At 44.8% G+C, this 27162-nt stretch overlaps 1 protein-coding gene across 2 annotated transcripts in view; it reads left to right on the forward strand.

The window, feature by feature from the left end:
* DAPK1 (death associated protein kinase 1) overlaps positions 1–27162 on the forward strand; it is a 185871-nt gene that overhangs the window by 105013 nt on the left and 53696 nt on the right. For both annotated transcript variants that reach the window (XM_077749525.1, XM_077749524.1), the window contains exons 4-11: positions 19686–19824; positions 21855–21984; positions 22167–22215; positions 22303–22329; positions 22831–22983; positions 23349–23394; positions 24562–24651; positions 26246–26338. In XM_077749525.1, coding sequence (XP_077605651.1) covers positions 19686–19824; positions 21855–21984; positions 22167–22215; positions 22303–22329; positions 22831–22983; positions 23349–23394; positions 24562–24651; positions 26246–26338 — 727 coding nt within the window. The remainder of the gene's footprint in view (positions 1–19685; positions 19825–21854; positions 21985–22166; positions 22216–22302; positions 22330–22830; positions 22984–23348; positions 23395–24561; positions 24652–26245; positions 26339–27162) is intronic.

The raw sequence follows: 27162 nt of genomic DNA on the forward strand, positions 1-27162 counted from the left end.
CTGACTCCCCTGACTCCCCATCCCCCACCCCCACTCCCTGCTCCCCTTCGCTCCTGGTCCTCTCAAGATACAAAACCACACTCAGATTGCTTCAGCGCTATTTTTTTCCCCCAGCTACATTTGTTCCTTCTTCTCTGAGCTCGTGCCAGCTCTTTTGACTTTTTGAACTTTTTGTTTTATTCAGAAAGGTAATTTCAAGATCTGTTCTGGTTCAAATTTTTGGCACCTTGCTTCTCAGATATCTGCTATTAGGCAAGAGCGGAGAACTGAAGTGCATTTGGCAGCGACTTGCCCTTTCACAACAGAACTAAATCACGTAAAATTGGTTATTTTCCCGTTCAGGCGCTCTCTTGAGAAACAAAACCCTGTGTGTTATGTCTTCCCCCACACCCTCACTTCTTGCCAGTTCAGTTGAAAAGCGTTCCCTTACTGTTTATTCAGTGGGCATTTACACTCACTTATGTGGATTATTGGCTTGCTGGATGGTCTTAGAAAACTTGGGAAAATGGAAGTTATAAAAAAACAAACCAGGTGTGGCATCTGAGCTCATAGATCTGTCGTTTTTATCAGATGTGCATTATCTTAGTATCTGGCTCGGTGTTCCCTGTGCTGTATACGTAAGTTGTTGATTATTGCGATCTTTCTTACCTCTAAGAAAGACCTGTAGTCTCTGTGGTCCGGTGAATGTGTAGCATTTGCTGCCTGCCAGCCAGCCTTTGGGACATCCGTGGCTCCAGTGACGGGCTATTCTTGAGCCCCTCCCCAGAGACCCACAGACTACTTTAGGATACTCTGGGGTAATCCAAATCCCTGGGAACTGTTCACACTTCCTCTTGGAAGCCATGTCACAAGATCTCTTTATTTTTCCTGTCTTGGTCACCCACTGTCCTAACCAACACTATGGGAGGATGTAACAGGAGAATTCTGTGGGATTGTGGCTTAACTGGCCCTTCAGATGTTCTGATTTCCATTCTTGTCCCCTTCCCTCTCCTTGCTGCCCCAGTTTCTTTTCTGCGTGTTTTGGCCATCCCAGTCACAGTTCCCAGTCTCCCTGTACTGCTTGGCTTCCCCTCTGCACCCAGAGCCCAGGTCCCTCCTAGGCCAAGGGCTGTCATTTTGGTGCTCCAGGCTCAGCCTAAACCTTCTACCTGGCTTCCCTCCATACTGGTCCTGTGGTGCCCAAGTTTAGGCACAGTGCATTCAGGTTTCTGGGAGAGTGGTTGGTGGGTTGGTGGTTCAGCTTGGGGACAGAGCCTGGGGGGACTCACCCCCAAAAGAGAGAGCACCCAGACCCCAGGGCATGGGTGGGATACCCTTCTTATGCCAGTGTCTAGGGCAGGTCAGTAGCAACCACTCTGGATCAACCATCCTCGATCCTCTTAGAGCCTTCTTTCTGCCTCACATTGCAAATGTTGCTTAAAAATGAATGGAAACACTTCTAAAACAGCCTTCTATTGCTCTTTTCTACTAATTTGTGTTTCCAAGTAACTGAATACTACCTGACCTTCCCATGTTTACCCATCCCTTTTCTTTCCATTGTGTAACTTGTTTTTCATATAGTCAGAGTCACTGTAATGCAGGTGAGGGGCACCAGGCTCTAGCGGGGTGGCAGTTAGTATTTGCTTGTTCAGAGTTCACAAGTATTTGCTTGTGCTCAGAGGCCACTTTCATCTCCAGTCTGTGAACCAGCAGTTACCAGGTATGGCCGCAACACCATCCGAATGCGGTGTTGACGAAGTCAGATGTCAGACATGGGCTCAAGGACCTATACTTCTCTTGGTGACAGCAGTGTCAGTGACTTTAGTCGCCTGATATGCTGGAGAAATTGAAGTAGCACTAGTTGTTTCAGAAACGGGTTGGCATGTTCACTTCTCCTAACATACTTCCAGTTTGCAGTGGATCTTTGCAAACTGTCTGGAGAAAGAGGATGTAGGTGAAGGACAAGAGAGGCTTTTCTTAGAAAAGAGAGGGAAGCTGTACTTCACTTGACCCTTGGGGTAGCCATCACGGGCCCCCCTGCCTTCCAGACATTATGTCATTTAATCTTTCGGTACAACTCCAGGGTTTGGTCACCACCCTGCAGATTCAGAAGGCTGGCCCTGTCTCTCTGGACATAGGAGTGAGGGATTCTGATTCTCAGACAGTAGCTTTTGGGGGAGGGATTTTTTATTTGAGTCCTGAAATTCTGCTAAACCCATGTAGGACTTAACCTACAAGGCCCCTTGCCCATCTTTTATTTAAAAATTTTTAGTGTTTATTTTTGAGAGAGAGAGAGAGAGAGAGAGAGAGAGAGAGAGAGTGTGTGTGTATGCAGGAGAGGGGTAGAGAATCAGCTCAGAGCCCGGCATGGGGCTCAAACTCTTGAATCGCTAGACAATGACCTGAGCCAAAGTCAGGCACTTAAGTGCCCCATTGCCCAGGCGCCCCCCATTGCCCATCTTTTAAATGCTGCTGTCTTTGGAAGTTGTGGGGGAGACAGTGAAATAAAGAAGTCCCCCTTGGAGCACTAAGGACTCTCTGAGCCTGCCCCACTCACTCTCCTCCTCATCTAGGGCTTGGCCAGTCACCTCTGGCTAGGGCAGACCAGTTACCCCCCAGGGCACTGATGCTCATCTTCTGTGAATCTAGAGCTATATTTGTTCCTTTTCAGTTTCCAAACAGTAATTTATCAACTTTTGGGAGCCAGCTTGGACTTTGAGGACCTTTCTGCTTCTCTCTCCACTGCTGCTTCTCCGGCAGCCATGCTGTTCTTGCCCCTCATTTCTTAGCATTTCTGTGATGCTAGGGGAGGGCAGAGCACGTTCTAGTGTAGCTATGGGAATGGTGAAGTCCAGGAGGTAGGATGGTGTTGTGACAGCTTTGGTGTTAAAGCTGCATGTGCATATTCTCCCCACCCTCAATATGTTTCTTTGAGGGCAAGACCTTGACCTGCTCTGGCACCCACAGCATTTAAGACTATGGTCCAGTAAATGTGTGGAGAGTCCAAACAGAGCAAGAAGAACATCAGGATGTAAGAGATGGGTCACATGTGTCTTAAGAACCAGTTGACCATTGGTGTAGATGTGTTTGTTTGTTTGTTTGTTTGTGAGTTGCTGATCTACTTGCTTGGGCTTCAGGAAACATACTTTTTTTTTTAATTAAAAAAGTTTTAATGTTTTTTATTTATTTCTGAGAGAGAGAGAGAGAGACAGCATGAGCAGGGGAACGTCAGAGAGAGAGGGAGACACAGAATCTGAAGCAGGCTCCAGGCTCTGAGCTAGCTGTTAACACAGAGCCCAACGTGGGGCTCGAACCCACGAACCGCGAGATTATGACCTGAGCCAAAGGTGGACGCTTAACTGACTGAGCCACCCACGTGCCCCAGGAAACATACTTTTGACTAAGTCTTCTAGAGGGTAAGAAATAAAACCTTGAATACAATAGCCAAACAGTAGAAACAGCCGAATGTCTATCAACTGATGAATGGATAAACAAAATATGGCCTATTCATATGATGGACTGTTATTTGGCCATTAAAAAAAGAATAAAGTACAAACACATGCTACAACATGGATGGATGCACCTTGGAAGTCCTGTCCTAAGTGAAAGAAGCCAGTATCAAAAGACCATATATCATATGATTTAATTTATATGAAATGTCCAGAATAGACAAATCTGTCAAGACAGAGAGTAGATTCATGGTTGCCTAGGGCAGATGGGGCACTAGTGGTAGAGAATGGGAATGGCTACTATTGGGCACAAGGTTTCTTTTAGGGTGATGAAAATATTCTAAAATTAGATCGTGGTGATGGTTGCACAACTCTGAATACACTAAAAACCATTGAATTGTATACTTTAAAAGAGTTACTTGTTTGGTACATGAATTATATCTCAGTAAAACTTTAGAAACCATCTCTGATTGCTTCCTCCTTCCTATAGAATGAGGTCATGATCCATGGAATGTATAGGATTTTTGAATCCAGGTTTAGCCACATCCTTATGGCCAACCACTTCTCTTCCATGCCTTTTGCCTTTGCCCCTGATGCTCACCCCACAGCTGCTCTTACCTTTACCACATTATTCCATATTCTTACCCCCAATCCATTGTTTATGCTTCGCCCTCTGCCTCACGTGCTAAACCTTGCCCACCTGAAGAACTCCTACTCCTCTCTTAAAGTCCAACTCCACATTCTCCTCTCTCTCTTTGGCTTCCCACCTACCCCATTAGATTTAATTGCTTCCTTAATGTGTGTTTTCATCACTTCATAGAAGTATGTTGATTATAACACTTAACCATACTATATTTTAAATGCTTATGTGCATTTCTCCTGCAAGGAGAACTTTCCAAGGGGTATTCTAGCATTTTACTTACCTGTCTTTCTGCCTTTGCCTCCCTCCCTGTAGAGGAGGGTGTGAATACAAGCACACAGGGCTGGTAAAGGTGGTTGAAGTTGAATTTTGTCAAGAAGACCAGCTGGAAGATCCTGATGGACAGCAGTGAGGGGATCTTTCTGGAGTAAGGACAGTGGAGATGACAGGAGGGGACAAAGCTGAAAGCTTTGCATCATTTGTGACCTGCCAAAAATACAGAGCAGTTTGTCACCCTAGTTGATTTCCACATTGGGCCTGAGAGGGCTGGGCTGTATGAGTCAGCAGAGTGCCTGGGATGAGGAAGGAGTAGACTTGAAGGGTATTGGTGGTTTTCTGAGGGACAGGAACTGAGAACTTACTATGGGCATTATGATGCTGGACACCAATGGCAGAAGTGGGCAGCAAAGATTACAGTTGATAATGTTATTAGCATCTTAGCATAATAATGCCTGTAACTGGATAAGGTACTCAATCAACATTTATGCAAAAGTAAAAGGAAGGAGGGAAGGAAGGAAGGAAGGGAAAGAGGGAGGGAAGGAGGAGGAAGGGAGGGAAAGAAGGTGAGCTCTTCAGACAATCAGAAGTCACCTTTGCCCAGTGCGCCATTCTGTAAAGAACTGGCCCTGCTCAAACTCTGGCATGCCCTCAGGCTGACTATGCTGTTGAAAAAGAGATTGAGGTCTCATCTCCATCTTTCTTAGAGGTCTCAGGCTCACCTGCCCTTCCCTTCGCCAAGGTGTTCTGTAGGAGGCACTCAGCTCCATGCCCTCCTATGCCTTGATATACAGCTTCTGCCAATGGCCAGGTTCGTTAGAGCTCCTGGGGGGAAAACAAGGCAGGAGGTGGTCCGAAAGCACCTACGTACTGAGTGTGTGTCATCTCTTTCACCTTTCCCACCTCTTCCTCTTCCCACTCTTCTTCCTTCTCCTCAAATCCATCCTCAGACTCAAGGGAAGGACCACTCTGCTTTAAGCCCATTTTAAATCACAGCTTTCCATGTCTTGGGGGCTGGTTCAAGAATGGGCAGCACCAGGGGCCCCTGGGCAGCTCAGTTGGTTAAGGATTCGACTCTTGATTTCAGCTAAGGTCATGATCTCAATGGTTCATGAGTGTGAGCCCCTTGTTGGGCTCTGCACTGACAGCACAAAGCCCGCTTGGGATTCTCTCTTTCTCCCTCTCTCTGTCCTTCCCCTGTCTTCTCTCTCTGTCCCTCCCTCTCTCAAAAATAACTTAAAACAAAACAAAAAAGAACGGGCAACACCATCCTTCAGATTGGCGAATATCCCCTACGTGATAGGCAAGTGGTCTTTCATCATGGGATTTCCGGGTTGTTAACAACAATTAGAAGCTTTCATTTGAGCCCGTTGGGCTGGATTGTCAGGGAGAATAGACCCGGTCAAGGAGCAAGAGTAGAGACGGGTCCCTGTGCTTCCCTGGATAATAGCCTTCCCTTGTTTTCAACTGGACGAGACTGATTGATTTGGGAACAAACCTCCATCTATGGCTGTGCCAGCTTGCTTTACTTCCCACTGGCCTTTTGTTCCAACACCTGTTATGGTGACCCAAGCTGAAGCGATGTCTGGCTGCCTGGCTTTTCCATTGGCCCCAATTTTGATTGTCCTAATTATTTCTGTGGGTCTCCAAAGCTTGGATGGAAGCCATTAAAATAAAAAGAAGCTTGGTATATGCTGAGGTCAGTCTTGCTGTTGTGTGTATTTCCCTTTATGTGAGTATTTTCTGTACTTGAAGAACTCTGCATGGATCTATTGGAAGGTGGAGCTGGTTTTTCCCTCAGCCCTTTCTCTATCACTCCTATTCCCACCATATTGCCTGTGGGCGTGCTACTTATCCCTTGTCACATCATGGCAGTGTGCATTGCACATGGTCATTTGTTTGGAGCACGTGGGTAAACAGCTGAGGCTATTTGTGGCCAGAGATGGCCACCCTCCAGGTCTAGCCAGGCAGTTCTGGCTTCCATCCAGACACCTGAGGTCTGAGGCGCCTGTGCCTCTGCACACTTGTGCCCCATTTGTGATAATCAGTTCAGCGGGCTTGGCCACTGAACTCTGGGACACCATACCCACAAGGCCATATGCGGCCTTTCTAGTGGGCTTCTTGCCTGAACCAGGCCAGGCAGGGATTCCTCCGTCCCTGGGGCCATGTGTGCCCAGCATTCTTGCATCTGCTGGCCCCCCTAAACATCCCAGGTAGTGGACAGTCTTTATGGTCAGCCTGTGTGTATCTCCCTCATTGTTGGTGTGGTGTTTCCTGAATGTTCTCCAGGCTCCACATCTCTCTTGAAATAAAGGGCCCATGACTGTCTGCAGTTCTCAGAATGTTGACTGATGGGGGAACAGGCCTTGGCCTCAGGTTCTAAATCCATGCTGCATTCCCAGCACACTTGTTAAGGATCTCCTCTGATCCTACGTTCCCTCTGGCATGCTAGCGTCTGCTTTTTCTCATCTGAATTTGCTTATAATTTCACCCAGTGAACTCTCAATGTGGACTGGCCCTCTCTAGCCCCCCATTCTTCTTCCCCACCTGGGTGGTTCCAGATCCAGGGCTCCTCATTGCTCTAACCCAGAAACCTGAGATTCTACAAACGTCCACACTGGCTCCCAACATGGCCCTTTCTTGCACACTACTCCTCTCTTCAAGGATATTCTTTCGTCTCATAGAATTATTTGGGGGGCACATTGTGCCATTTTCCACAAAGTTTTTTATTCTTGCAGTTTTATACTTTCCATTCTTGAACTGATGGACTTCATCATTTGTTTTTTGTTGGCTTCTAGAAGTTTTCTGGAAGCTTTAAACTCATTTTATTACTTTGGCACATTTTTATGCTCCCGCCTCCATCCATTCCTCTTTCCCAGGTCTCTTCTCTCTCTATCCAGTATGAAAACAGAAATGCAAGTAGGGAATCAGGAAAGAAGCAAGTTTTCAGAGTTGGGGGGGATGCTATGACATACGGGAACCCACTGTAGGAGTGATGACCACCCCCACATAAGACATGCTGTAGGCGTGACATGTCACCCCATTGCCTGATCATGAAAAAACAACCATGAGCATTTTCTTCCCCAGAGAGCTGGCTCTAACTAACCAAGTCTCTCAACCACTAGCATATTTTCATGAGTTGCAATCATTTTGATCTGGTTAATGGGCAGAGGGCAAGTAGATTCTATTCCCTGAAAGAGGAAGAGAGAAACAAAATTGTTTTTCATTTTGGTTTATTGGCTTCTTTTATAAATGCCTCATTATACTGCTCATAAATCTTCAGTGGAAAAAACCCTTTTTTTCTTTCTTTTTTTCCCCTAGTACCTTTTCTAACTGAGAACTGCAGCCTCCTATTTGAAAATCTGCCTCAGAAAACTGTGGCTCCATTTTATGGCCTTGAATTTGAACATGCCATCATTTAAGTGAGGGGGGTGGATAATCCTATCAGGGACCGCTCGGACTAGAGCACAGTTGCATATTACACAGGGTCCACAGCTGCTGCCATCTTCTTAACAGCTGAGCAATGTGGGCAGCTCCTGCCTGCTGGGATTGATAAACCAACCCAGCATTCTGTTTCCATCTCGGGTACTGGAAAAAAGTCATGACTCTGCTGTTTCATCTATGTATGAAAGGGATTGTTTTAAAATCTTCATTTTGCTGTGGTGGCCATGCTTTATTTTTATTTTTTTAAGTTTATTTATATTGGAGAGAGAGTGTGTGTATGTGCATGCGTGAGTGTGGGAGGGGCAGAGAGAGAGAAGGAGATTGAGAATACCAAATAGGCTCCATTCTTAGCACAGAGCCCGACGAAGGGCTCAATCTCACAACCAAAAAATCATGATCTGAGCTGCTATTAAGAGTCCGATGTTTAACTGACTAAGCTGCCCAAATGCCCTGGTGGACATGCTTTAATCCAGCTTCACAAATGAGTCCTCATAATTGTAGAAGATGATATTTTTGAGGCAAAGGACCTTGGGGGCTCCCAACTTATTTCCAAATATGAGCCTTTCATGATCAGAATCTTGCTTTTCCTACCACAGCTGGCAGAACTCATGTGTTTGGTCCTTTACACACAAAGCACACATGGCCCAGAGCATACAGACCAGCTCTCCATTTATTCAATACCACCCAGTTTTCTTACTAACCACAACAGTCTGCCTCCCTTAAATTGAGGAGTCCCCATGTCCACCTGGATGGGACTGAAACATTAAAAATGGGTAGTTCTCAGAGAGTTTGGGCATCAGGCAGAGCCACCCAGATGGAGTGGATTACATGGTGGGCTACATTTTAGGTCGGCATAAGAAGGAATTTTCTGACTAGAGTTATCCATGAAGAGGAATAGCAGCCCACAGCTAGAGGTGATGCAGGTGGGTGGCCGTGCCTAGGATACTATAGGAAAAAAGTCTATAACATCTGGCTCTCCAGGCATTTCCCACCATCAGGGGTTCAGGGGACCGACCGTGTGTTGCGCTACCCCTCAGGTAGCTCCCAATCTAGGGACCTAGGTTTGGGGATGAAGGCTAGTGCTGGAAAAACCTTTGAAAAAAATGCCTTTCTGGGCTCACAGGGAACTACTGCTAATATCTATAAACGCAGGAAGATTAAGTACTTGCCCTGGCTCCACAGTGGCTATGCTCCACCTGTAGTCCATTATCCTCACATTTAGTTCAAAAAACCTTGATTTCTACAAAGTGGTAAGTGTGACTGCATCCACAGTTGGAATTGGTCATCACTTGAAGCAAAGTTATAAGACAAATCACAGATTGGGAGAAAACATTGGAAATATATAAGAGATCAAGGTTTTGTGTGGAGAGGAGGATGTAGCACTTATCAACCAATTAAAATGGAAAAGCAGTTGACAATCCGAAAGGACAATGGGCAGAGAGTATAGACAGTTTACACCCATTCAGATACAAAAGGCAGAAAAACATGAAAAATAAGCAGTCTTTGGATCCGGAAGAGCAGCAGTCTCTCTGCTAGCAGGGACATACATGTAGGATACAACAGTGATTCATTTATGTCATCTATTGGATTGGCCCAAAGTAATAATACCAAACACATGAGCTGTGAAGCTGCAGCATGTTCACCAGCTACAGCTGATGAGCATAAATTGAGACTAAAAACGAGCATAGCCTGTGACCTAGAAATTCCAAATTGGGCTGTACATCCGAGGGTCTAGAAAAACTGTCACTTCTTATGAGGCAAGTACACACACAAAAACCATTGTGTTATAGTTTGTGATAGTGAAAAATTAGAAACAGCCTAAAGTCCATCAGCCAGGGCATGGCAGGAATGGCTGAGTTGAACTCCGGTCTGGATATCCCCATGGTCACCAGGCAGCAATGAAAAAGGAGGGCACAAGAGCTCTTTCCCAGTGAGCATTGCTGTGGTGAGATCGCTAATTGCACAATGACGCATACAGTCCCTTACTATTTCTGTTCCTAAAATGTAGATGAAACAGTGCTGTGTAGTCCACAGAATGTACAGAGAAAGTTCTGGAGGACGACAAAGCATATTCAGAAGAGTGTATACTTTGAGATAGGTGGAGAGGGAGAGGGCCAGGACCTGATGGGTGTTCTAATTTTTCTTAAGGAGAATAGATTTATGTATTTCTTGTATAATATTTTTAAGAGACCAAGTTAAAAATGGAGTAGCTTCTGTAAGAGAATGTGCCAGATCCCTGGGTATGCACAGGTCTGTAGGGTTGGCCATCTGGGGGCTCTATGGTAGGGCAGGAGGGTGGCTTGGTGTGGTGGTCCTTTTGGCCCATGAAGTTGAACTTCCCTTCAAGACTCTTCCTCATCACCTCTCTCAGCTCCACACAGGCCTTCGTATTTCCTCCACACTCTTGACTAAGCAAGAAACCACTTTGTCTTTATCTCTTATGGCACAGTCTAGACAGGGCCATGTTAATATTTGACAGGAGAGAAATAGTCACATTAAATGGGTGGTGTTGTGTTGGGACTGCAAGCGCTTCCGGCTTCCACTTCCTCTTGCTTGCAGGGGCCCGCCTTCCCCTTCAGGACGCACTTTCTCCCATCCCCTCCACTCCCTCGCCCGGGGCTGCCTTCAGGCACATCTAGATTCCTCTCTGTTCAGATCCAAGGAAACAGAGGCAAAGCCCACCTTCCAACTTTAATGTCTAAGAATGCACCTGTTCCACCAGGTTTGTGCCCCAGGAATGACTACTCATTTCGGGAAAACTGTGGTGTTTAAGCAGTGAGTAGTCTCATATCCCTTGTTGGCATGGCGGCCATGTCCGAATCCCACCCCGTAAGCTTGCATTTGGACGAGAGACACAGAGGGTAGCTCAAGGGCTTTCCTCACCCGGACACCTGTGGTTAGGTGGAGTGAAGGCCAGGGATGGCTGCCTGGAATATTGATACACTTACCAAGTACCAGATGCTCATATCCTAAGTCACATTTTCTCCTTTCATCCCCAGTAGTAATAATGACAGTAAGTATTACTGTCTCCATTTTATAGACCAAGAAACTGCCTCTGAAAGGAATTAAACCTATCTGAAGTCACGAAGTCCAGACTGAAACCCAAAATGCCTGCCTTCAAAGCCTTTTACCCTTTCAATGATGTTCCTTCTATAGGAATTTCACTCTAGAAACCCTCAGAAGACTCCTCCCTGCTTCCTGCACAGCTTCTCAGAGTAAAGTGAAAGATCCCTTCCCCTACCCCACCCCCGCCATGAATTTTGAGTGCCAAGCATGCTGTTCTGTGAGGGTCCCCAGAACCCCTCTTAAGTTGTTGCTTGAACTTGAATTTGAGGTGAAAACAGACAGAAAATGAATTTTCAGATACAGTTTATGTTTTGGATTCAAAGGAGGCAGGGCTAAATCAGAGGAGGTGTGAAGTTAGGAACTCCTTTGATGCTATTTATAAGGTGCCTGGGGGGCAACACAGCATCTAAGCAGAGAATGGTGTTTTCAAGCCCCCAGGCTACTACCAACCTTAAATTCACACCTATTTCACAAATTCCAGAAGGAGAAGATGTTCCTCTTTCCCTTCAGATTACTGGGTTCAGTTTTACATTCCTCAAAAGTTCTCAATTACTGAAGGGATTTCCTTTGGACTGGGAGACATGAGGGTGTGAAAACTTTCCAGGGCTTTCCCTTGATTAGCAAGAGGGAACGTGATGATGACAGTAGAGCACTGAGCTCTAATTTTTGTTCAGAGGCAGAGCCAGGAAAGGGCTGGACACTTGGATTCAGCACCTTTATGCCCGGGTCCCCCACAGGAGGTGGATGTAAGAGAAGGATCATCTCAAAGTGTTGGGGAAATTACTTAAGGACAGGACCAGATATGCATTTCTTGCTCATATTTTTCTGACCTGAGTTATTTTTTAAGTTTATTTATTTATTTTGGGGGAGGGAGAAGCAAAGAGAGAGTGAGAGAGAGAATCCCAGGCAGGCTTGCACCTTCAGCATGGAGCCTGACATGAGGCTTGAACTCATGAACCGTGAGATCATGACCTTCACCAAAGTTGGACACAACCAGCTGAGCCACCCAGGTGCCCCCTGACTTGAATTTAAAAGTTTTTATGACAGTGGGTAAAGGAACCCTTCTGTCCTAGCAGAATATGAAAACAAGGCTAACAAAGAACACTAGCAGATTCTAATAATCCTTGCTCTCACTTGCCTCCTCCACTTGTCCTGAGTCACTGTAGCCATCCAGTAACATTTTGCTTGCAGCCTGTGAGCAGCTACTACTACCTGTTATGGGTTGAATTGTATCCACCCCTTGGGGGGAAAAAAAAAGAGAGAGAGAGAGATGTGGAAGTCCCTACTTGGTACCTGAGAATGTGACCTTTTTTGAAAATAGAGCCTTAACAGATGTAACTAAGTGAAAATGAAGCCACTAGGGTGGGTGCTAATCCTGTCAGACTGGTGTCCTTATAAGAGGGGAAATTTAGGCACAGACACAGACATGTGCAGAGGGAAAATGACATGAGGAGACACAGAGAAGGCCACATGAGGGCCGTGGCCTGGAGTGGTGCATCTCCAGCCGAGGACACCAGAGGTTGCTGGAAAACTGCTAAGAGCTAGGAAAAGCAAGGAAGATTCCCCTCGGAGGGTTCAAAAGGATCACAACACTGCTGACACCTTGATTTCGGACGTCTAGCCTACAGAACTTGAGACAAGAAGTATCAGTTAGAGCCCCACCCCCCACCATTTGTTGATGTGGTCCTAGCAAACTAATACAACTACTTCTACCTCACCCCTGTAAAAATACTCATTCAGGTGAAGTAAGATGGAGAATTTCAGTTCGTCTGTCACAGGTAATGTGACATGTTTTCCAAAGATGATTGCAGTGTCCTCTCCTGTCCTACATGTTGTCTAGAACCTTGCAGTTCCCCTCATCAAGAGATGAATTCTAAACCCACTCCTCATGAATCTGGATAGGATTTTGACTTGCTGATGAGGGTGTGTGACTGTTGAGACAGCTTCCACCCTGAACACTTGTCCTGGAGCCATGAACTTCCATGTAAATGGTCTTCTTGTCAGTCTCCCATGCTGTGAGGAAGCCCCCAAACTAGCCCAATTTGAGTGGACATATGGAGCCATGAGTTTACATGGAGAGAGATGCCCAGAGAGCCACCAAGGTGCTCCATCACCCCTGTGGTTTCAGCTGTAACTACGGTCTGATTGCACCCCAATGACAGACTGTAAGCCAGAGCTACCCAGCCAAGCCTTCCTGGATTCCTGATCCATAGAAACCATAGGAGATAACAAAATGATTGTCATGTTTAAAGCCACTAAGTTCTAGGGAGATATGTTACACAGCACTAGGTCACCAGAATAGTTAGTGTACTCTGTGCTTTGCATTGGTTGCTTTCCTTTAATTTTAATTTTAAAAATAGATTGTATTCTTACTTTTGGTTAAATAGATTGGTATTTACAGAAGAGGGAACACAACTGCAAAATCTCAGTGGCTTAACATGATAGGATTTATCTCTCACTCACTCAAGTACAGTGTGGATGTTACAGGTTGGGTGAGTGTCCTCCAGACAGTGGCTATTCCTTCTTCTTAATGTCTCTGTTGCCCCTGGTCCTCCTTGGGATCCTCTGCTGGGCCCTCTGTGTTCAGGTAGCCAAAGAGAGAGGGGGAAAAGTGCGTGGAGAATAGAGCAGGATATTTCAGGGGCCAAGCCTGAAAGTGGCACACCTCATTTTGGTCCACATTCCACTGCTAGAACCAGCTGTGGCCCCAGAAGAGTTGGGAGGTGCAGATTAGCTGTGTGTCCAGGAGGAAAAGGAAGTATGGTGGGAGCTCAGCAGTAGCTCTGCCACATCCCCACACTGTCTTAGTCTCTTCTATTGTCAGAAGTGGCAGGGGACTGAGAGAGCTTCTCCAAGTGTGAATGTTGTCCATTGGCACCAGCAGCGACTTGTTCAAATGCAGATTCTGGGGCCCACCTGCTGAGCCAGAACCTCAGGAAATAGGTTCTAGGAAATTCTATTTTTACCAGATTCTCTCAGTTATGATGCATAGGAAGGTTAAAGAGTTATTTGACCCAATTGTCCAACCCTCTTATTTTACAGATGGTAAAGTTGAGGTCCAGATAAGTGCTCTGAACTCCTTAATTTCCTTCCAGTCCCCTTACTTTCCTTCCAGTCATTCACAACCTAGGGCCAGAGCTGGGGTTGGGGGCCTGTGTGCTGAGGCCCATCCTGTCCTAGCAGGCCAAGACCTGAGTGTGTGTCCTGAATTGTCCTAATGGCTCCCTCTTCACCAAATGGGGAACTCCAGCCCAATGCTGATGAATTCTAGCATTTACCTCGAAATGCCTCATCAAGCTTGTAGCCAAGAGTCCCCTGCAGTTTAGGTTATGACCAGTCCTCACAACAAGCAGAACAAGTCCTGCTATATCTTGAACAATTCCTAGCAAAAGTCAGGGCCTCTGAGTAGTGTTATAATTTAGAAATTGGAATTCTGTAATAGATTCTCTATGTCACTCTGAAGGCATTTTGTTTTTAAAATTCTACATTCTGTGACAGCTGTCTTTTAAGGAAGCATTGGCAGTAAAGGAAGGCATGGGGAGGAGAGGAAACCTTCCTATTTTCCAGCTTTCTTGGTGAAAACAGCAATGCTTATTAGCATGCATTTCACACAATTTCCATGATAATGCTATAATTTAAAACACTCTGAGTCAAAGACCTAATAAAGGAGGTCAGACTTGCTTTCTAAATTTGCTGTACAGATTGCTCATCTCTCTCCCCATCAATCTTCCTTCTCTTAAGCAAAATGTAAAATTGGAACAAAGAGTGGAAAAACCAAGGTTTTGGCTGATCTTCTTGTTAACATTACCCAACAGCAACATCGTAAGCCTTTGAGTTCTAGTTCTCAGCCTGTACATGGAAAAAATCCTCAGGTTACTTTTTGCCTTCTGAGATTTGGGGGCTAAGTGGGATAAATTATCCAGTGATGCTTATTATGCCCCCAAACCTTTGCCAAAATCATTTAGTGTTGATTACTTTGGTTAATGACTAAATATTTGATAAGTCTTATCATTTAATATTTGATAAGCCATATTTAAAATTGATGGCTGGAACATCTGCCTTTCTGTGTGAAGGAGAACGAATATATGTGTATGGCCTTCAGGGCAATAGGAAACCAGTGATGGGTCCAGGCCCAGTGAGGTGGGAGCTCTCCCAACACTCCTGAAGTCCAGCTGAATACTTAATTCCCTGGAAGTACCACAGCATGGACTTCATCGTGAACTTTGTGAGATTTGAACAGGGCCTGGAGAAGGGTGATGGAGAAATCAGATGATTCAGGTCTTCTTCCTCTCAGTCTTGACCAGGAACCACCACTTTGCAGGCTGGTCCCTCACTCTCCTTCACTCTGGGGCTCCAGGGTTGTTCCTGGTTCTCATTTCTGTGATTAGGAAGCACTGTTGGAGTTGAGTTTCTCAAGACAGGAAGACTGAAGGGGGCAGAAGGTGAGCAGGCCAGAGAAAGGCAAACCTGGTTTCTGTTGGCTGAACCAAGTGAACAGACCCAGTTCAAGATACTGTTCTCTCATCTATTGGTGTCTAACAAAATACCCCCAAGTTTAGTGGAGTACAGGGTAGGCTCCCAGGGAAGCAGACCTGTGGAGGATGATTATTAAGAACTGCCCTTGGGATCAAGACTTGGAACAGAAGGAAAGGAGCAGTAGTGGACAGAAGAGATCATGCTTCCTTGCAGTGGCAGCCCCAGTGGGTCCAACAGAAAGCTCTGAAGGACCCTTAGAGTTGCCCCGGGTTGGACAAACTATAGCCCACGAGCCAAAACCAGGTGGTCACCTAGTTTTATAAATAAAGTTTTCCTGGAACACACCACGCCCCTTCATTTACATATTGTCTAAGGGGCCTCTCACCTTACTTGGGCAGAGTTCTGTGGTTGTGGCAGAGCTATATGCCCCCAAAGCCTGAAATATTTATATGTAGCCATTTATAGAAATGTGTTTAGCCCAGCTTTATGTTCTTACGCCCAGCAGTTATTGAATATGACCTTGGCCAGCAGCTTGTAGCAGAGGCAAGTCCTAGTGTCCTCCCAATAATCGAATAGCGCATCCTCCATGGGGAGCATGGGTGGTACTCATGGTGCCCTCCATAAGTGGATTAAAATGACCATTTTATTTTGTGCATGATTTTGTGGGTCAGGTATTCTAGAAGGGCTCAGGGTCTGACCTTAATGGCCTTTGCTGGACTGGAGAATCCACTCCCAAGATTTATTTCTGGCTTAATGCCCCTTGGCTTCTTTCTCTCTTCATGGGCTATCTCATCTTCCAGGGATTTTTCATAACACATGGTTGTTTCAGGATCATCACACTTCTTACATGAGGACTTCAGGATGTGGTAGCCATAGGCCTGTGAAGGACCACATTGAAACTGGCACAGAGTCATTTGGCTGTGTCTTAATGGTCAAAGTGGCCACAGGATCTGTTTAGATTCAAGGTGGCAGAGCCACAGAGCCACGAGCATGTGGCGTGACCTGCTGTGTTGCCATCCTTGGAAAATACCAGAATGTGTCGGTTGGCCAGGTAGCTGGCTTACCCAGGTCACAGAGCTGTTTATGCTTCCCAACACCACAGTCACCATCATCACCTGGGTGGCTTGAAAAGGCCATGAGAGGAATAGGACCCCTCAGGAATGGGCGTTGTCCCTACCCCCAGCCCCTGGGAGCCCACCGTTAAAAACGGACCAGCACACCACTGCCGCTGTGGGAGGGCTCTTTGTTTGAAGCCAGAGAAGAAAAACAGTGTTTATTGAGCGCCAAGAGGGCTCTACATGTCCTGGAACCTCAAAACAGCTCTGTGGGGCGTGATTGACTCCTATTTTACAGAAGCGGAGTCCCAGGCTCAATGTAAGTTGGGTAATGGAAGAGAATTTGAACTGGGGTTCACCCTCTGCTGTCCTGCCTCACAGAGCCTGGAGCCCAAGGAGAATGAAATTGGTTGCTCTTCACTGACCAGAAAGAAGCTCAGGTCAGACAGGAGTCAGGGAAAGCTACCCGAGATAGAAGGAGCCAAGGCCTGGCTTGGAGTGGCAGTGGGTTTCTAGCAAAGACCCGGGCCTCTGCCCTGTGCTGAAACTTTGGGTACTGGGAAGTTTGCCCCATCTCCAGGCATCCAATCCCCAGCCATTTCTCACCGTCAAGAAACTTGCAATGTGTTTAGAAGCACAAGCAGGCTGTGTGGGCAAGGGGGAGTGGGGACCCCCTGAAAGCGGAGGAAAGATGGGCCTGGGCATCTCTATCAGGATGCACCCCCCCCATGAGAGTGCACTGGTTAGCCCAGTCAGTGGGTTTGAGGGGAAGCAGGGCAGGAAGGGGGCTTTCCCCTTGGAGCCCTGGGGCAGGTGGCACGGCAGTCCACAGGGACGGTGCTGTCCCTCCTCTGCTTCCTGGACCTCAGCCTCACACCAGATCTGCCAGATGTACATCATGCATATTTATTACCTTTCATCCTCAAAATCCTCAAAGGAATAGGTCCTGTTCTACCTGTTTGGTGAGAAAGGGGGGCCCAGAGAGAAGGAATAACCTTCCGGCTACAGAATTAAGATTTGCACTGGAATGAGAAAGAAGGAAATCTGGCCATTTATAGTAACGTGGATGGAACTGGAGGCTATTAAGCTGAGTGAAATAAGTCAGGCAGAGAACAGGTACCACATGTTTTCACTCATATGTGGAGTAGGAGAAACTTAACAGAGGAACATAGGGGTGGGGGAGAGGTTAAAAAAAGGAGAGGGAGGGAGGCAAACCATAAGAGACTCTTAAATACTGAGAACAAACTGAGGGAGGGGAAAATGGGTGATGGTCATGGAAGAGGGCACTTTTTGGGATGAGCACTGGGTGTTACATGGAAACCAACTTGACAATAAACTATATTTTTAAAACAAGATTTGCGCTAGATGTACCAGCTCTGGACCTCGCCCCAGCCCAGGACGGTGCAGTGCACCTCGGCAAAGCCGAGCAGGCCAGAGAGTAAGGAAGCATCCAGATGATAGAGCATCTTGCTCAGAATTAGTTGGTTCTTCATTTCCCTTTTCTCTCTCCTTTTTTCCCACCTATAGTTGAAGGAATCCCTCTCTCTGGTTGGTTGGTTTTAAGAGGAGTAAGGAGACAGAAAAGTGAGGAGTAGTGCAGAGCCAGTGCAGGGTTCATGGCCAAGGGCTCTGTGGAAAGGAGAGGACAGTAAGGCAGGGAGGCCACTACCTCGGGGAGTGTCCTTGTCACCCCGGGGCAGGACTCCTCGCCTCCCTGGCTGGCTCAGGCTATGGCCCATGGCAGATATGCTGAGCCCTCTGCTGGGGTCCCAGGTGTGGAGAAGTCCCATCACCTGGATAAACATGCAGACCTTAAATATCAGAGTGAGGCCATGCAGCAGGAGGATGCAGTTAAAACTGTGAAAAATGGGCCTCACCTTTTAGTGTGCTAAGAATCCCCTGGGGCGCTCGTTAAAAATTCTGTGTTTCCTGGTGCCCATCTCAAAACTTTCAGGCAGCAAGCTGCAAGGGAATCTGCATTTAAAATTTTTTTTAATTTAATGTTTGTTTGTTTTTGAGAGTGAGAGACAGAGAGTGAATGGGGGAGGGGCAGAAAAAGAGAGGAGACACAGAATCTGAAACAGGCTCCAAGCTCTGAGCTGTCAGCACAAAGCTCAATGTGGGCTCGAACTCAACGATCCGTGAGATCGTGACCTGAGCTGAAGTCGAACGCTTAACCAGCTGAGCCACCCAGGCACTCCAGAATCTGCATTTTTAAAACACCTCAAGCAACCCTGATACTAGTGGATCTGGGTCCAGGCTAAGAAAAACAACAACTTAGAGGATCTGACTCTGTTCTTTAAGACACAGGCTTTTGTCATTATAGCTTAATCTCGTAAGCCCGTTTTTTCCCCCCTCTGGATATAGAAGTGGTACGTATGTTTATGGAACTGTCTTGCTGAAAGAAAGATAATGAACACAGCAGTTATATGCATAATTACAGTTAATTATTATGTTGTGAATGTATGGTTAAACTTGAGAAAAGATGAACTTATAAAAACTCTTATTAAAAGTTCCCTGTTATTTGCCATTAATTACTGCTGTAGATTTCTTCAGGGAATTTGTTCATTTATCCACTGGATAACAAAGTTTGGAGCTCTTGCTCTGTGACTGGGACTGTGTGAGGACCTGGTAGATGGCCAGGGGCTGATCTCTGTCCATCAGAGATTTAAGTCTGGCCGGGAGACTGATTGATAAATCCCCAAACACCTCATGCATTTCAATTCTGTGTACATGTATTCTTATTAGTGAAGGTATTTGTTAAATTCATTACAAAATGTGATTTTTAGTAAATATATATTTATATATAAATGGATACAAAACAACAATAAAAAATCCTTATAGGACATATATTGTGATTTGAGGTTTAAAAGAATTGATTAGCCTACAGATTATGAACTTTCCAAGTACTTTCTGATTGTGCTAGGAAGATCTGTTCTGTAAATTTTGCCCAAAGTTGGCTTAGAGTTTTCTTTTTTTAATCAGTAAGTTAAGACTTCACCTGTAAGTATGTGTAACAAAGATGTTTTCAAGATACATTTTCCCCCATCACATCTCTGTTCCCCCTGCCTTCATTAACTTAGCACATCAGGAGAATGGTATCCAGGTGCTTTTAAGTACAAATGGGCAGAATTCTCAGCCCAGTAGTGAGACCCATGGAGAATTCTAATTCCTTGCTTAGTAGTTTCAGCTTGGTCTTAGGCTATTCTTTTGCCTGAAACTTGAACACGCCAATAGTCTACGAGAGAACAGATCTGTATGTAACCACTGTCTCAGTAACCTCTTCTTCCTGGTTTTCAGAGTGGCAGGTGGCGAGCTGTTTGACTTCTTGGCTGAAAAAGAATCGTTGACTGAAGAGGAAGCAACCGAGTTTCTCAAACAAATTCTTAATGGTGTTTACTACCTGCACTCCCTTCAGATTGCCCATTTTGATCTTAAGGTACGTTGCTGAGTGTAAGCCGGAGAGAAGGTTCTGCAAATCACAGCATCGGTTGTTTGCTATGGAAAAATTGAGGCATCTGAAAGAGATACATTTTTTTATCCTGTATGGTTTTTTTTTTAAGTTTATTTATTTGTTTTGAGAGAGAGAGAGAAAGAGATGGACGGGCAGAGAGACAGGGAGAGAGAAAATCCCAAGCATGCTCCATATTATGAACGTGGAGCCCAGTACAGGGCTTGAACCCATGAACCCCATGAACCGAGAGAATATGACCTGAGCTGAAATCAAGACTCAAACGCAAAACCGACTGAGCCACCCAGGCACCCCTATCCTGTATGGGTTTAACAGATGGAATTATGAAGATAAATTACCAGGTATATAATGAATGCCTACTCAAGGATTCCTAGCCTTTTGTGGGACAGAGGCTCAAGATGAATGATTACATTCAGGAATCCTTGGGGAAGAATCAAAGGGTTTACCAGCCTGATCTTTGAGCTGCTGTTGGTTATGGAGTGTTTTCAGCTTAGAGTGGCCACTGACTGTCCAGTTTGTATCCCCCGTGGCTGAAGGGCATGTAAGGTGGAAGATGTCTTGATCTCTCCTCTCCCTCTTGATGCAAAGGCCTGACTTTTTCACCAGCAATCAATCAAGACATACTTAGAGATTAGCTAATTGGGATCTTTGCTTATCTAGAGGCAAAGCACTGTGGGACATATAAAGGCATGTCATACTTCTAACTGTCAGAGAAGCTATGGTCTCTTTAGGAAGGAAAGGCATACACATGAGCAACATGCAGTGACAATGTAAGAATCAAGGTACAATCCAAGGAATTGAGAAGATGAACACAAAGGAGCATGTGGCTGACTGACAAGTGAATGATTCAGATCACTGGAGCTAGGGCAAGGCTTCAGAGGAGGGAGAACTTTCTCCATATTTACTGTAGCAACGCTGTCAACACTCCATCCAGATCCCCCCAACACTCGCTAACACACACCCTAAACACTGCTGCTACAACACACTTGTGGCTCCCTGCATGATGTCTGGTTTCTGGCCCTGGGAGCTGAAAATGCCAAAGTAAATCCCCACAGAAGCTGCTGTTAGCAATGGAGGATGGGGAGATGGTGGACAAATACCCCAAGTCCCTGGTGCTCCAGTTGGAGAACTCAGTGCTGCTCCTCCTTAAGTTCCCCAAAGGGTACATTGTACTCCAGTCACCTTCACCTTGACAAGACCCCTTGTATGGTTGTCCTTCCTTCTGCTTCCTGTCTCCCAATCCTCTACCAAGTATTATTCCCTGAAGCCTGCTCCCACATAAACCACTTACACCCTAATCCCTGTCACAAGACTACTCCTGGGAGAACCTAAACTAAGACATTTATTTTTCCTGGTGTTCTCTTGCAACTACCCTCTTACCCCTAGGATTTGGTTGTTTTCTCAGTGTGGGGGTTGGGGGACAATTCTACCACTTTGTCTTCAGCATAATATATCTTAGCTCTTTGTTTTTATTGTGGTAAAATAAACATAGCATAAAAATTACCTTTCTAACCATTTCTAAGCATACAGTTCAGTGACATTAAGTATATTCACACAGTTGTACAACCATCTCGACTGTCCATCTCTAGAACTAATGGATCTTTCCAAACTGAAATCCTGTATCCATTAAACCCTAGCTTCCCATCTCTCCTCTCACAGCTGCTGGCAATCACCATTCAACTTTCTGTCTCTATGAATTTGCCTATTCTAGACACTTCCAGTAAGTGGAGTCATACAGTATTTGTCCTTTTTTGTCTGGCTTATTTCACTTAGCATAACATTTCCAAGGTTCATCCATGTTGTAGCATGTATCATAATTTACTTCCTTTCAAAAGCTGGATAATAGTCTGTTATATATATGCATATACACACACACCACATTTTGTTTATCCCCATGGATCAGTTTATGGACACTGGGTTGTTTCCACCTTTTGGTTTTGTGAATACACTGTTTTGAACACTAGTGTAGTATTTCTCTCTTTCTCTTTTTTTTTAAGCCTGAAAACATAATGCTTTTGGATAGAAATGTCCCTAAACCTCGGATCAAGATCATTGACTTTGGGTTGGCCCATAAAATTGACTTTGGAAATGAATTCAAAAACATATTTGGGACACCAGAGTTTGTTGGTAAGTTTTTTTTTTTTAACTCCTGTGCTCATTTATTTCTTATAAATAATATGAATTATACCAACAAAACTCTCCTGCTGTAACATATTTATTTCCCCAGTACATATTTCTGGCTTATACATGAAGATAGAATCTGTTGATTCACTTTGTCTCAAAACTAAACATGCTTTTATTTCTCTTAGCTCCTGAGATAGTCAACTATGAACCTCTTGGTCTTGAGGCAGATATGTGGTAAGGAGCATGTCCTTGATGCCATCATCTTTCTGCTTTAGTTTACTGTATTTCTGACGTTTGTTTCTGTTTCTGTTTTGTGTCTAGGAGTATTGGGGTGATAACCTATATTCTGTAAGTACCAAAATCCACGCCTCATATTCTTTTACTCTTTCTTTGAGACTATATGTCTTAAAGAGACATCTATGTGTCATGTTGATCTCTTCAGTTTATGCATGATTTTTATGTAAACATATTCATTTTACACCCCCAGAACACGTGTAATTTATGTTCATTAAACATTTTCTCCTAATTCGCAATGAGTCATCAGAAATTACAGCATAATCACTGAAAGAAAGCGAGGCTGTCCATCACTGCTGAGAAAATAGGAAAGGGGTGTTTTTTTTTAACTATGAGATGATATTCCAAATTGACTTTGAAAATATATCCTATGCATTAAGCAGAAGCTGTTGTGCATGACAATTCAATGCCCTATAAAATGTAATTGGATTCGGAGGTGGCTGCCCAAGGACCACATTATAATCTTATTCCTTACTCCTCTTATCAGATATGCTAGGAATGACATGGTAGCCCAAGAGGTAATCATTCGTGTTCTGCATCCCACTTTATTAACAGCCTAAGTGGGGCCTCCCCATTTCTTGGAGACACTAAGCAAGAGACATTAGCAAATGTATCTGCCGTCAACTATGAATTTGAGGAAGAATACTTCAGTAATACCAGTGCCCTAGCCAAAGATTTCATAAGAAGACTCCTCGTCAAGGATCCAAAGTGAGTGTCCATTATTCCTGAGGGATACTTGGCCATGGCTTCAGTTGGACCAGGGCTAGCACTTGTATTGTGCATGTAGACCATGTTTTTGAGAGCCTGGTTGGTCCCACGTGGCAAAGGAAAGCATGCCATGTGGAACGCTTCAGAAAATGCAGGCAGGGCCTTTGCACCTGCTCAGTCAACCCCTGCAGACACAGTAAAATGGTCACAGAAAGACTGACTTCTTTCCAGCTTTCTTCCACAAGGCAAGCCCTGAACTGCATTTTCCAGAGCATCTGCTTGGTAGGCCCAACTGGCATGGAAACAACCTTAGTGTTTGCTTCTATGGTCACAGCATTTTTTTTCTTTCCCCTCCCCCTACAAAGGAAGAGAATGACAATTCAAGATAGTTTGCAGCATCCCTGGATCAAGGTAAGCTGCATATTGTGATTGGTTTGGTATTATAGGGCATCCCCAGAATGCATTTGCCTTAGGGTATTACTGGTTACTGTGGGGGTCTCACCACAGGTCATCTCTGAGGTATTGTTTTTGACACTGGTGCTATATTTTAAGACAACAGACAGATGAGTGTGTCCTGATGATCATGGAGGTGGAGGAAAATAAGCTATCACAATGCAGGATTGTAAACAGGGAGTTGGAGGTCAATTGTAAATGGGTCAGGTTTACTCAACAGTGTATTTTTGGTTTGACTTATGGGATTTTGGCCCAGAGAATATTTTAAATCTTTTGGAATTAATTGCCAACATTTCAATATCGTATCAAATCTGGATTTCCAGCTTCTGTTTAAAAATCTGAATGTCTACCAGTAGTGAGCCCTCATTCCCTAAGGCCACCCTAACCCTGCACAGCTGCCTTTGGGCCTGGGCCTGTGGCCACCCCCTGGCACATCATATGCCTTTACATTACCTGCGACACCCATTGCCATTTGGGTTAAAGAACTGAAGTTGCTCCAGCTAGACCAGAAAGGACCAAGGGTGAGAGAATGTGGCAGTTACAGAATAAAATCATGGCACCGGTAAGGGGATTACAGTGCAACAACTGGCATTCCAGAAGTAGGGTTGGGCATCCAGAGAGCTTTGCTGTGTGAGCTCCTAGCAGTTGCGTGGGCTCCCTGAGGAGGCAATGGTGTCTCCTTCTCTCATCAGGAGAACTAATGGCCTCCTAAAGAAGATGCAGTACAAGGGTTCCCAGTGCTGTCAGACAGGCGAAACTTGCTAGTCTCTGAGTTCCCTACCAGCTCTAAATTACTTGATGATACTAAGTTCATTCAAATGCCTTATAACATGACCTCACCATGAATCTTGCCATTCCCAAACTCTAAGTCCAGAAAGTTGAAATTTAGCCTGGTCCAAGTCCAAGCTTTTCCAGTCTTTATGGATTTTATCAAACCCTTAGCCCCAAGAGTTGCCTTCCAGAGACTAGGTTCCTAGCTCCTGCATATTATCCCAACTTTTTCCATTATTTTACTAAGGTGAGTGTGTAAGCATCCTAAATAATTAGAGGTTTCCAGTAGTTGTCATGTAACTCATTTCCATCATTGGAATGTTCTAAATTTGCTTTCTTGGACTTTGATTTTAGCCTAAAGATACCCAACAAGCACTTAGTAGAAAGGCATCGGCAGTCAACATGGAGAAGTTCAAGAAGTTCGCAGCCCGGAAAAAGTGGAAAGTAAGCTTGTATGATAGGGAAGAAATAACTAATTTATTTCCTCTGTGACTCCCTGTGGCCAGGCTCATCTCTTCTGATACAGGCCATACAAAAGTGCATCATTTTGTTTGTTTGTTTAAATTTACTCTATAGTCTTCTGCACCATTACACTATTTTCAAAAGATAAGCAAAAATAGTATTTCAGTCCTTTTAACTCATATTTTTGCATGTAATTTTGCATTTGTTTTAAATCAAAACCATTCCCAAGGCAAATTTTTAAATCAGCGCAACAAAATTACAGTGCAATCTTTTCCTAAGTTCAACAAACCACATATTGAATAAATCTGTTCTTTGTGGTAAGCAGCATGGGAGTGCATTTATAGTAGAACTTGTGTCAATGGTTCTCTGAAACCAGCCTTAGTCTATGAATGGTTGGGATGGGGGTCAGGTGAGGCCACGAGCATTGGTACTGTGGTCTCTTGTTCTTTTTCAGTGTGAATGGCTTTGCAGGGGCTGTATGGGGCATGGCTCTAAAGGCATTCCAGTCACCCTTAAACAAATAAAAATTCAAGGTTAAGAAAGTGACAAGATGTCTTATGCCCAGGGTCATGTGAAGCCCAGAGGAAGCAGATACTTATCAGGTCTCTGAGCACTGGGCCAGAAATGTACCTCATTTTCACACCCATCAAGTTTGGGGTGCCTATGACAGGGATGAGGAGGACCACAGCACTAGGTTACTTAAGACTTAACACTTAAGTCTAAAAGAAGCGCTTAGACTAGACTTAATATGTAGAGAGAACCACCATAAGTTTCTCTCTTTTTTTCTCCTTTTCACACACCCACCCCCACTCCCCTCACTCCCCTTCCACATGTTCTTTTACCTATTGTTGCTTTTGCCTTTGAGAGTAAACACAGAGGTGCTTGTCCTATAGTCTAAGGAGTTCCCCACCTGTTTGTTTCCAACAACTGTATGAGTTTTGATAGTCACATTACTATTAATACCAGCTTGCCTGGGCACAGGAACATAGGACAGGACCCTTAAGTGGGGATGTTTAAGAGGTTTGTTAGGATAAAATCCCATTCTTCACAAAGTAGAGAAGAAAATATTAAGAGAGAAGGGATATAGGGTATGCAGTTGTGTAGTTAATAATGAAATATGGAAGGAGAATCTCTATCCTGTTGTCTTAACTTATAAGACCTTTAGAAATTTCTTTTTTTTTTTTTAATGTTTTTTTATTTATTTCTAGGAGAGAGAGAGAGAGAGACAGCGTGAGCAGGGGAGGGTCAGAGAGAGAGGGAGTCACAGACTGAAACAGGCTCCAGGCTCTGAGCTGGCAGTCAGCACAGAGCCCGACGCGGGGCTCGAACCCACGAACCGCGAGATCATGACCTAAGGGAAAGTCGGACGCTTAACCGACTAAGCCACCCAGGCACCCCTAGAAATTTCTTTAAGCATATATGATCCAACCTGGTTGGAAGGTCTCCCACCCCTAAAGAACATGCTTCAGCAGTGAACGCTACCTCAAAGACTTTATCATTTGCACTAATTTGAGTATCCTTACTTAAACTCTTTCTCTTCCTCTCTCCCTGCTTTTTTTTTTTTTTTTTTTTAAAGCAATCTGTTCGCTTGATATCACTGTGCCAAAGATTATCCAGGTCGTTCTTGTCCAGGAGTAACATGAGTGTTGCCAGAAGCGATGATACTCTGGTAAGCACACCCGTTTGCCTTGGTAAGGTTCTTAGCACTGTGTATTTCCAATGTTTAGGTTGTTTGATTTGTTCAACAACCCAGAAAACCTAAAGTCACAGACATGTCAGGCCTGTTCTTCTGCTCGAGGGAGGGAGTTGGGTGGCTGATTTGATGTACTGTGTTCATTCTTTTTTCTCTTTGTTTGGATTGGCACCATGCCCAGTCCCGCCCACTACCTCTGACACTACCACCCTCTGCCCCACTCCTCCCACACTCACAGTTTGGTGAAAGAATGACTGGCCAGCAGAAGAAGAAAGGGTTTATTCTAATTTTCATGAAGAAAATTAGAGTCCTCTATTACCACTGACCTTGGAAAATACTGGGCCTTAATACTATAAAAGAAGCAGATACTCCTCCTACCAACACACACCTCCAAAATCAGGGCAAATACTGTGGGGCTTGCTGGAGGAGTTTGTGGTAGACCAGAAGGCTAAACCCACTTGCTCTGTTAACATTGTATTGAGTACCCAACACCTTGAGAACAATTATATACTTTTTTTCCCTTAATGCACATTGAAACCTAATCATAGATTAACTGTTCAGATATGACTGGACACATCTGAATTGAATAAGACTGTCCTCTGACAGTCAGACAACAGGACTTTGGGAGTCCTGGTGGTAAAGGGGACATCAGAGAAGCCAGAAAGGGTGGTTCTATGGGAACCAGCCTGTTCCCATGACTGCATAGTTAGTGTTTCATGAATGACTCCAGGCACTCTATGGGCAGGATCACACACCAGCAGACACTAGCTTCTTTACCCACCCCCCCCTCCCACCCAAGC

Source organism: Crocuta crocuta, unplaced genomic scaffold (assembly GCF_008692635.1).
Source record: "Crocuta crocuta isolate KB4526 unplaced genomic scaffold, BGI_CrCroc_1.0 scaffold99, whole genome shotgun sequence".
Lineage (NCBI taxonomy): Eukaryota > Metazoa > Chordata > Mammalia > Carnivora > Hyaenidae > Crocuta > Crocuta crocuta.